The following is a 12,114-nucleotide window of genomic DNA, read 5'->3' as shown; positions in this document are numbered from 1 at the left end:
CCAGAGCATCTTCCATTAACTTGCTAAACCTTCATGATATCATTATAGGATGAACTGTGTCTCCCTTCCACCCCAAGATTCACATGTTGGAGCCCCAGTACCTCGGAATGTGACTGCATTTGGAGATAGAGCCTTTAAAAAGATGATTAAATTAAAATGAGTCCATTTAGGGCAGGTCCTATTCCATCCTGAATGGTAGCCTTATAAAAAGTGGAAGTTTGGACACACAACCAGGAACAACCACATAAGGACATAGTGAGAAAAGATGGCCATCTACACACCAAGGGGAGAGGCCTCAGAAGAAGCCAGCCCTGTAGACATTTTGATCTTGCACTTCTAGCCGCCTGAAGTGTAAGAAAACAAACCTGTGCTATTTAAGCCGTCCAGTGGTACTTTGTTATGGTAGCCCAGAAAGCTAATACAGATACCCATTGTTATGATCAATTTATTATCCCCATTATCAAAAAATCCTGACCTCACCATGTATTTGTCCCCAGGGTATGGTTGGGGCCTTGGTTTCTCAGTATTATATAACAAGGCAATGATATCAACCCAAGACTGGCCCTCTCAGGTCCTCCACCCATCGACACATCCACCCGTTACTTCATTCAACAAAAATCTGACAAACATCCATCATGTATCAGCACTGAGTGGAATTGTCACAGAGTGTATACTCTGGAGTCGGGCTGCCCAGCTTGGCTTCCTAATTATCTCCTAGCCACTGTGTGACCTGAGGCAAGCTAGTAATCTTTCCTGACTTTCTGCATCTCTAGAATGATACTAAGAATACCCATCTCATAGGATTCTATAAAGTCAGAGCAAGCCGACACACGTAGAGTGCTTTGCAAAGCGCTTGACTCAGAGAAGGCGCTTGATGGATGGGGGTCATTGCTTTGCTGGATGTACAGAACGGACAAGAAAGGAGACACGGTCATGTTTTCCCTTCTGTGGTTTCAGTATTGCCCTCCCCACAAACCGTGTGGCCTAGGTATTGCCATCCTGTTTCTCAGAGTAAAGTGAGGTTCAGAGGGGTTGTGACAACAGTCACAGCTTTTAAATCACAGCCTTGAGATCCCAACAGGTCTTCAGACCTCTAAGCCTTGAGCTCTTTCTTTTTTCTCCTGCACTAGAGCTGCTGCTGGTGGTGGTGCAATTTTTTTTCCTGATCCCATAGTTTACGCCAGACATTCTCATTTAATCCCCACAAGGACACAGCTTTCACAACCTAGGAATAATAACCCTGACATGGATACACATGTTTAGACCAGACAGAAGAATAAGTGGGCATGTTATGGGATGGAATGGAAAATGTGGGTCAAAGGGAATTCATTGCCTTCTGAGCGAATGGGGAAGAAGGGGTAATAACTGGTAGCTGTTGGGGCCAGGTGCTTTTGCTAGACGCTTGACTTATAATACTTTGAGACTTTGATAGCATTACGCCCCCATTTCATGGTTAAGGAAATGGAGGCTCAGAGAGGATGAGGTAGACACATAGAAAAGGGAAGAATCTAAATCTAGTATCAACCCAAACAGGATCTTCCCCTGGACCAGCGATCCTCAATAGCTGCTGAGAATCAGAATCATCCAAGACGTTTTTAAGCATACCCAGGGCTGGGCTCCACCTTCAGAGATCCCGCATCAGTGGGTGTGGAGTGACTCTCAGCCCTGGACCCCGGAGAGCTGCAGCCAGGTGATCGGAGCGCAGCCGGGGGTGGGCGCACAGCGGACCAGGCGGACCAGGCAGCTGTCGGACTGGGCCCTGAGATCCAGGAACACAGTCCCGGCCCAGACCTGACAGGAACTGTACTCAGCAGCCACGTAAAGACCAGCGCCACACCCTGTCTTCCTCCACCCAGAGACGAAACAGCTGCTTTCTTTTAGTAAGAGAAGTAGAGAGGAGTCCTTTAGTCATCCAACGTTCATAGGCGCTTGAATGTGGGTTTTAGGCAATGGCATCACATGACAGACACAGATACAGGGGAACTCTGAAATCACAGAGGGACGTCCTTTCTCCCTCCTGTTAGACCAGGAAGTCGAACTGACATTTGTGTGTTTTTTTGGGTTTTTGGTTTACAATTCCTCATTGTTCTCGAGTAGAGTTTTTGGTTCCCCGTATTTGTTTAAACGGGTAAACATTTTATGTTTACTTCTCCAAAAAAGAAATATAATAAATTAAGTTGCTCCTTGCATCTGATTTTTTTTAAGGAGAGGGAGGCTCAGGGACCTTTATTCAAAAGAAAACCAAAACCCTCTCTCTGCTCAAGAAGTTCCATGTGCAGAAGGAATTCTACAGATTGACGCACTTTCGGCTCCCCTAATCCCAGGTCCTGATAGTTTCTCTTCTCTGATAAATCATCTCTACCTCCTGGGCTGGATCATTTCAGGCTGCGTATCTGTGCAGAATGCACCCACTGAATTATCCTGCCAATATAAACCCAGCAAAAGACTAGCTTTTCTTGCTTAAGCCAGAAGTGGAACTGGAAAGGGAGTTGGGGGGGGGGGTGGCGGGGGGGACACAATAAGAGGGTTAAAGATTAGCCAGGACTCATGGCTGGGGAACTGACCTTTGACCACAGATAAATAACACCAGCTTCCCCTCTTGTGTGCAAAGAGATACCAGGTTCTCAGAGCATCAGGAGGAGATGCAAGAGAAGGAAGCTGCAGGAGAGCAGGAAGGAAAAAAAGGAGGAGCCGAAGAGCAGTTGCCTTGAACACAGCAGAGTGTCTGTTCACTGTCAGCATCACTCCTGTTCAGCGCCCCATGCCATGGATATAATATTTGGCAGAAATAAGAAGGAGCAGCTGGAACCTGTGCGGGCCAAAGTGACAGGTGAGAGTTCCATATAGATGGCTGCCTCTTCTTGTATGTTTAAACATACCTTTTTTCTGGTCATAAAAGTAACATTTATTGTAAATTATTTTTGGAAAATATGGCAAATGATATATAGTGGGGAATGATCCACAAGACATATTCTCTGTGAAAATCTAGGTGTGCTTTTTATACACAGAAACTGTTTCCAGGGGGAGAGAGTCCTTTTCACTACTTCTGGGTGAAGAGCCCGGGAACACTACAACTGGCACACATACAGGGGAATTATTCTGCAAAGCGTGGCCCGTTCCAAGCTTTGGGTACATTTGTGCAAATATGTGCATCCTAAGTTAAATTCTAGATGGCATGAGAAGCGTACCTGTGCTGCCCTTCCTACATGCACATGCTGGAGGGCATGCAGAGCACGCCCTGGTTTCCTCACAGGTGTTCACTGTGACCTGGGCCTTCAAGTACCTGCAGAACCATAAGGCAAATGGACCCAGAGTGGGACGCTCTAGGAGAAAATTCTTTTGTGTCTTGTTTTCTTCATCTTTTTTTCTCTCTCTCCTCTTGTGTGCTGCCTCTGAGGATGGGTGAGTGGGCTGGCTCAGGCACACAGGAGGTTTCATCTTCAGATACTTGGACCTGGAGGTTTTTCCTGAGTGACCATTTCTCTATGAGCAAAGTCAGATTGGAGCTTTTCAACCAAAGAATTGTCTCCGAAGGCTTTTGAAAGGATAGCTTTTATGTTTGTTTTTCTCTGATTACAAAGGTAACATGTTTTGTATGTATATGTGTTTTTATGTACATGTGCATATATAAAAACTTGAAAATGCTAATGGGAACACAAAGGGAAATGAAATCAGCTGTATTTCCACCTCAAACACTCCTAATATTGGAGTAGTTTCAAGTTTTTAAAATATATAGTATAGGCTACAAATATTTTTTTCAAAAACAAATGTATATTAATTTTTTTTAATTTTTTATTTATTTATGATAGTCACAGAGAGAGAGAGAGAGGCAGAGACACAGGCGGAGGGAGAAGCAGGCTCCATGCACCGGGAGCCTGATGTGGGATTCGATCCCGGATCTCCAGGATCGCGCCCTGGGCCAAAGGCAGGCGCCAAACCGCTGCGCCACCCAGGGATCCCAATTTTTTTTTTTTATTTTAAAAAAGCCTCTGATACCTATCCTTTTATGCTCTGGGATGTCATGAACATGTTGCCCATAAGCCTTACATTTAATAATTGCATGGAAATCCTTGGAAACTTTAGAAACCTGGAATTCTAGCACCTGCAGACTTGAGTGGACCCTCTAGATCCAGATCAGCTGCTCTCCCCACCTCCATCTCACAGCTGCAGGCTCACCATCACCTGGGTGCTTGTTAGAATCACGAATTCCTGGGTCCACTCCAGACCCACGGAATCAAACACGCTGCGGGTGTAGCCTAGCAATCTGTGTTTCTACAAGCCCTCTGGCTGCTTCCAAGTATGAGAACCACTGCTGTAAATCACACCTCCCTCCTCGAGGGAAGCTGGAGAGGGGCTGTGACTTGCCTGCAGCCAGTGAAAGACAGGGTCCTAATCCTCAGTTGAGGCCTCCAGACCTGGGTCAAGTCTAATCAGTTGGTTTGTGTCCATTAACCAACTGCTAACTAAAGATTGTGCCTATGTGGCCACGTCTACTCACAGAGGCCATGTCCAGGCTTCATGTTGGGCTGTGCATTGTTGGCTCTGAGACCTCCTTTGCCAGTTACTGAAGCATTTCCTGCCTCAATTCTCTCTTATATCAAACCTCCCACGTGTGACTTGCCGCATAGGATTGCTGCAATGACTATATGATTTAATGCACCTGCAGCCAGTGCTCAATATGTGTTCTCCTATCTAGGGTTTTGACTGTGTGCTCAGATTCATCTCTCTCTGCTCTGCCTCACCTGCTCCTTCTCCTGCATCTGGGTCTCTGAATAGTCCCATATTCACTTAGTTGCCCAAGGCAGGAGACTTGGTGGCACTTCGGGGTACCCCTCCCTTCTTCCCCATATTCATTCAAACTCCCAGTCCTATCCATTCCACATCCTTCAACTCTCTGCTCTGTTGTTTCTCTCCATCCTCTCTCTCTGGTCTTCCCACCTCCTCTTGGCTCCTCCTTCTCCACACTCAGCACCACAGTCAGAGACAACTTTTGTCACTCCAAATCTAAGCCTACTCCATTAATACGAGCTGTCCAGAAGAGGCAGATCCTAAAAGACAAAGTAGATTAGCAGTTGTCAGGAGGACAGGGCTTTGTTTTGGGGTAATGGAATGTTCTGGAACTAGATGGTGATGGTTGCATAATATTGTGAATATATTGAAAACCTCCATATGGTACACTTTAAAATGGTGGATTTTTCTATGTGAATTTTATCTAAAAAAAAAGTGCACATGCGCAAAAATCTGATCCTCTCATTCCCTGTTTTAACTGACCAAGCTGTCCCATTCTTCTGAGCATCTAATCAAAGCCCTTGGTGTTGTCTCATTGACCTTTTTCACTTGGTCCCTGCCTAGCTCTCCAACCTCAATACTTATGGCTTCCTCATTTGAAAATTACAGACCAGGCTTGCTAAACAACTGACACATCTCCTGGTCTTTGAACTGGACTTTGAACTGGACTTTGAGCTGGACTTTGAGCTGGTCTTTGAGCTGGTCTTTGATCTCTTGGTTCAAGTTCCTCCAGAGATAAGAATTCAGATATAGGGATGTCTGGGTGGCTCAGCGGTTGAATGTCTGCCTTCAACTCAGGGTGTGATCCCGGTTTGGGGATCGAGTCCCGCATCGGGCTCCCTGAGAGGAGCCTCCTTCTCCCTCTGTCTGTGCCTTTGCCTCTCTCTGTCTGTCATGAATAAGTGAATAAAATCTTTTTTTTTAAAAAAAAGGATTCAGATGTAAGTAGTTTATTTGGGACATGATCCCAAGAAACACTGGGAGGGAAACCAATAAAAGGGGCATTGTCAAGCCACTGACCACTGTGAGCCATCAGAGCGGAACCCGCTGGGAATAGTGTAAAACATGCCTCATATTGCCTCAGCTGAGGGCAAGGAAGTGGTGACATATGAGGCCCAACTCCCCATCCATCTTTGGCTGACAGCCACTTCCAGAGACATTACCTCCAAGGTGTTCCAGCTTGCCCAGCGTATGGGCAGAGTAGCTCCCACAGTGAAAACAAAGCCCTCAAGCAGAGAGCTGAAGATAGTTGCAGAAAGCAACTTTCAAGGAGAGGTCATTGTTAAGAGGACAAAGGTGAGGCATCAACAGCATCTGCTCCAGACCCTACCCCTAGAGCAGTGCCATTCAACAGAGGTGTAATGCATGCCCACATGCATGTGGTTTTAAACTTTCTAATAGCCACACTCTAAGAAGTAAACAAACAAACCTATTACTTATGTAATTTTAAAAAGCTGAAAAATATACAGTGATTCCTCTATGTACAAAAAAAAAGACAAACCAGTGAAATTAATTTTAAGAGTATATTTTATTTAAGGCAATATATCCAAAATATTTTTAAGTTCAACAAGTAATATTTTTTAAATTGCTAATAAGATATTTTACATTTTTTTTCATACTTAGCCTTTGAAATCCAGTGTGAATTTTACACTTACAGCACATCTCCACTTGGACTGGCCAGGTTTCAAGTGCTCAGTGGCCACATGAGGCTGTGACTACTGTATCAGATAGCACAGTTCTAGAATGTTCTTTCCTCATGCCTTTTTGAGGCCAACACCTACTCCCCCTAAAGACTCAGTAGCTCTTCCAGGACACAGTCCCCACCCTCCAGCTCTCACCCCACCTGGGGATGAGATTCTGTTCCATGCAGCCCCCTTTGCTGAGCCTGTCACATTGCCTTTACCGTGTTGTGGTTTGAGTGTCTGTTCATCCATCTGCTCTATGGATGGTGAGCAACTTGAAGAGAGGGATGACGTTGGCTCATCTTGGTATCCTCAGTGCTGGCACAACTCAGGCATATCCTACCCTTTCAGGAAATAACTGCTAAAGGAATGAATGAGTACAGTGAGTCGTGTTGGGACGGTGGCCTCAATTCCTTTCCATGGCTGTGTCTCAGAGATTTTTTGGTTGGGACATGAAAACTTGGAAACAAAACTTCCTTTCTCTTAACAGGCAGGATTCCAACATGGCTGCAGGGCACCCTGCTCCGTAACGGGCCTGGAATGCACACAGTGGGAGAGACCAGATACAACCATTGGTTCGATGGCCTGGCCTTGCTCCATAGCTTCACAATCAGAGATGGTAAGAGCACTGTCTTGGTTTGCCATTGCTGCTGTAAAGACAGCCACAAATTTAGTAGCTTAAAACAGCATTAATTTATTCTTATAGTTGTAGAAGTGAGAAGTCAAAACTGGGCTAAAATCATGGTGTTGGAAGCTCTAGAGTGACAGTCCATTTCCTTGCCTTTTCCAGCTTCTAGAGGCTGCCTGAATTCCTTGGCTTGTGGACCCAGCTGCATCTGCAAAGAGCAGCCGAGCCTCTTGCACACCTGCTCTCTCTCTCTCACTCTCCCCATCTCCCTCGCTTCCATAATCACATTTCCTTCTCTGACCCTCCTGTCTGCCTCTTAGAAGGACCTTTGTGATGGATTGGGCCCAACCATATAATCCAGGAACATCTGTCTCAAAATCTTTAATCATATCTATATTGCCCTGTAAGGTAACAAAGTCACAAGTTTCAGGGATTAGAACATAGACATCTTGGGGAGACCATTATTCAGCCAACCACAGGCACAAACCCCCCTGGAAAGGCAGCCAAGGCTCTCTTTCAAAGATTCCAACCTGCAAATGATACACATTCTCAGTAAGATGAGCAAGAGCAGGAGGAGATTACTGGCTTTGGACTCAGATGTGCCTCAAATTAAAATAGGAAGAGCACAGAGCTGAAAGGAACAATATGCTGCTCAGTAGGCAAGGGAGAGCCAATCACTCAAGCAACAAGTTCAGTGCCTTTCCTAGGGGGAGATTGAATGGCTGAATAAGGCAAAATTCTGGGTTCAGGTGACTGGCTCATGAGGTGGATTGTAAACTCTTTGCTGTTGGCTGTTGAGCTGGTGTATGTCACAACAGCATGCTCTGAGTTCTTAGAGAATTTCAGGATGGGTCACATGAGGCTTTCGGAGGCTCAGGGTCACATGCTGGGGAAGTTCGTGTCCCAGTGCTTCAGCTTGGTGACATTTTTCTTTAACCTCTGTGTTCCTCACCGGGACACCTGCATCCTGATATTTATAGCAGCAATGTCCACAATAGCCAAACTGTGGAAGGAGCCTCAGTGTCCATCAAAAGATGAATGGATAGAGAAGATGTGGTCTATGTATACAATGGAATATTCCTCAGCCATTAGAAACGACAAATACCTACTATTTGCTTCGATGTGGAGGGACCTGGAGGGTATTATGCTGAGTGCAGTAAGTCAATCAGAAAAGGACAAACATTATATGGTCTCATTCATTTGGGGAATATAAATAATAGTGAAAGGGAATATAAGGGAAGGGAGAAGAAATGTGTGGGAAATATCAGAAAGGGAGACAGAACATAAAGACTCCTAACTCTGGGAAATGAACTAGGGGTGGTGGAAGGGGAGGAGGGCGGGGGGTGGGGGTGAATGGGTGACGGGCACTGAGGGGGGCACTTGATGGGATGAGCACTGGGTGTTATTCTGTATGTTGGCAAAGTGAACACCAATAAAAATAAATTTATTATTAAAAAAACAAAAACAAAAACCAAAACCTCTGTGTTCCAGCATGAAAAACTGGTCACTTCACCTGCCTTGGCCTCTGTTTCCTCCTCAGTAAGAAGAGCTTGATGATCCTCTCTGGAGAGCTGTCAGATAGTTAGAAGGGCCAGGCATCTAGCAAGGGCCTGACACCTGGTAGGCACAGAATAGATTAAAAACCACCATCATTGTTGCTGCATTTAAATCCCATCTTTATCTGAGCTAACGTGTATCCAAGCTGTGTGACCTTGGCCAAGTTACTGACCCTTTCTGTGTCTGTCTCCCCATCTGTAAAATAGAGATATCAGAGTTGCTGCAGAATTTAAAGGCATTAATATGAGTAAGGAGCTTTGTATAATGCCTGGCACATAATACATGCTTAATAAGCATCCCCCCCCTTTTTTTTTCTTAATTACCTTCTCTTCTAAGCCAGTCAGCAATTATTTTTTTGAATACAGACTCTATACCGGTGGCTTGCTCTAAGACTTCATGAATAGAGACCCCATGTGTGAAAACCATGAGCTCTGAGTTTGCAAAAACCCAACAGATTTTACTGAGACTCAGCTACAGAGTGGGTGGGTCCATGTTTCCTGACAGCCCTAAGCCTTAATAATCCCCTCCTTTTCTAGACACAAGTTACCAATGATTCATGGGGAAATAATGCTGTTTTGGATGACATGTACAAAAAGTAAAAGTACACTGGCTTCCTTTCCATGAGTCCCTGCTTTACTGGGCAGGTCCCAGTTTCTTTGTGGTCCATTTCAGGTGTTCACATTAGTGCTGCATGGGAGGTATGCTTGTCCCATCTTTGCAGATGTGGAAATGGGAACTTTAGAAAGGTTTAGTGACTTACCCAAGCAAGGTCACTGAGGTAGGGCTGAAATCTGACTTGTGTTTTCTAGGGTTCAAGTTTGCAACCATCCCTGCTCTCTTCTCCCCATCCCTACCACCCCCCTGAGAAACGGCAGATAGCTTAAGTGGCCCTTCTCAGCTTACTGAATGGTGGCTTTCACATGCTTCCATAGAGGCTCCAGAGACAGGAGAACCAGCAGGGCATAACCAAGCCATGGCTGTCTTGCAGAAGCATGGCTGCCATCCACCAAAAGCCTTGAGTGGGCTAAACAGGCACGTGACTGAAGTTATCCCATAGTGTTTAGACTTTCTGAAAGTCTCTAGTAGATTCTCAAACTAAAAATTCATTGTCAACGGTAAGTAGCCATTTTGTCTTTTTTTATGGGATGATCAGTCAGATGTGACCACAAATGGAGACAAGAGAGGCGTGGGAACAAAGCCTATTATACTCACAGGTCCTAGGAGGCACAGCATCTCACACAGGCCCACAGTGGATAGCACCAGGGTGGTCCAGAGGTGGAAGACAGGAGCAGAGGGAGCACATAGCCCGTAGCCTGTCCTAGGGTTTCCAAGGGATAGACAAGATGGGGCAGATTAAATACTTAGGATCAGCTAGTATGAATAGTGTTGGCAGGCTTTGGGCTCCAGGGGTGGTCTCTGGTTGCCTGGCACCTAGCCCTGGGGTGATGAAGGCAGAGGAATATTGCCTCCTGGAGTGCATGAGCCAGGTAGAGTAGATCTGGCTGTGGATTGGTTAGTTTTCATCTCAGAGACATGCTGGGCCCTTTGCTACTTCTAAGAATTGGCTAGTCCAGGGAAGGACCATCTCCCCCAGCTGGAAAGGTTTTTTTAAGATATCAAAACATAATATACAGAAAATTTAAAAACCATATGCAACAGCATGAAAGACTCAATTCTATGTGTGATCTGGAACTGGCTGGAAAATAGGAAGTACAGAGAGTCCACTCAATTACTTGCCTTTCCCCATCCTGTTCTTGAACCTGGCCTATGTCGAAAGTACATGCCCCACTCCACTTTCAATGGTCAGCTTGCCTTTCTCCAGCCTGGTGTGGGAGGCCCCAGAACACAGGGTTTCTGTTCAAATTGTTGTGTGTTCATTACCCAGCACTGGGTCTGGCCCGGAGCGGCACTAGAAAACTATTTATGGAGCCCAAACAAGGTGAAGGTTGTTTTGGGAGAAGGAAGCAATATGATCCCAGTTGATCTCTTCAAATTCACTACAGGGAGTGCTTGCTGGCCACTGGCCCAAGTGCTGCATGCCCATCCACAACTCAGTCCTCACGACAGCTCCTGAGGAAGGTACTTCTCAATTTTACAGATGAGTCTGAAGCCCAGAGAGGCCAAGTAACTTGCCCAAAGGCACACAGCTAAGGAGTGGTAGAGGTCAGGTATAAACCCAAAGCTCTCTAAATCCAGAATCCCATGACGTAAGCATTATGCAGTTCTGCTCTACTTCCCCCTCCTGCTGGCGACCTTCTCTCCTTGTCTCTCCAGCCCAATCCTCTCCAGGCTATCAGATTGCCAACATTGGTGTGGGATAGCCTGGCCTCATCTCTCCTCTCCTCTAGAACTCTCAATGGTTCCCCTTTCTACTCCTCAAGTAGAAACATAAACCAAAAATGTTAAGTACTACTATACCTGATCCAAGAAGACATGCACAGAGTAAGCAGTGTTCTCTGATTTACAGATAACACAAAGCCAATATTTCTCTAAGGTGGTTTGTGTACCTCTTACATTGGAATCCCCTAGGATTAAAGCTACAAATCCTGAGACCCCACCAAGAGCTGAATGAACCATAATCCAAGCATCGGTGTTTCTAACACATTTCCTAGATGGCCCTGAGTACACTGAGGTTTCAGAAAACCTTCAAAATGGGCCTCCAGCCTAGCTGTCCTGTCCCACCCAAGACCAAGTTCATCAGGATGCCGTGGAGGTGGGGGTCAGGCTTCTGCCACTGTTTCAAAGCAGCAGGTGATTTAGTGTACAGCCAGCATGGAGAACCAGAATCAGTGCCAAACCAGTAAGAAAAGACTGGAATAAGAAAGCAAAAAGACAGAAAAATTGTTTGTGGCCTTCAGCAGAAGCCAGTGAAATTTAATGCCTTAAAAACCTAACAAAAGGACGCCTGGGTGGCTCAGTGGTTGAGTGTCTGCCTTCGGCTCAGGTCATGATCCTAGGGTCCTGGGATTGAGTCCCACAATGGGCTCCCCGCAGGGAGCCTGCTTCTCCCTCTGCCTGTGTCTCTGCCTCTCTCTCTGTCTCCCATGAATAAATAAATAAAATCTTTAAAAAATAAAATATAAAACCTAACAAAGATTTAATTAAAGGAGGCTGAGTGGAGGAGAAGCTGGACAGAGGATATACAGGAGTGTTCTTATTTTTTTTTTTTAGGAGTGTTCTTTTTTTAAGCCAAAAATTATTTCAATTTTTTTTAAAGCATGAAGCCCAATGCATGGCTTGAACTCACGACCCTGAGATCAAGATCTGAACTGAGATCAAGAGTTGGACATATAACCGACTGAGCCACCTGGGTGCCCCTAAAATTATTTCAAAATTAAAAATTTGTTATAAAGCACACATAGAGATGAATGAACCCCAGTCTCCCTCCGCAGTACACTCGGTAATTTTTTTTATTAAGAGGCAAGGTCATTGTCTCACGAGAATTTGAATATGTGAATT

General features: G+C 45.3%; 1 protein-coding gene across 1 annotated transcript in view; it reads left to right on the top strand.

The window, feature by feature from the left end:
* The first annotated feature begins 2,611 nt into the window (after positions 1-2,611).
* BCO1 (beta-carotene oxygenase 1) overlaps positions 2,612-12,114 on the top strand; it is a 38,857-nt gene continuing 29,354 nt past the window's right edge. The window contains exons 1-2 of the mRNA XM_041770052.1: positions 2,612-2,830; positions 6,961-7,089. Of these exons, the coding sequence (XP_041625986.1) occupies positions 2,767-2,830; positions 6,961-7,089 (193 nt within the window). The 5' untranslated portion in view covers positions 2,612-2,766. The remainder of the gene's footprint in view (positions 2,831-6,960; positions 7,090-12,114) is intronic.

This window comes from Vulpes lagopus, chromosome 10, assembly GCF_018345385.1.
Source record: "Vulpes lagopus strain Blue_001 chromosome 10, ASM1834538v1, whole genome shotgun sequence".
Classification (NCBI taxonomy): Eukaryota; Metazoa; Chordata; class Mammalia; order Carnivora; family Canidae; genus Vulpes; species Vulpes lagopus.
The sequence above is the reverse complement of the archived record's forward strand: the minus strand, read 5'-3'. Positions and strand labels throughout refer to the sequence as shown.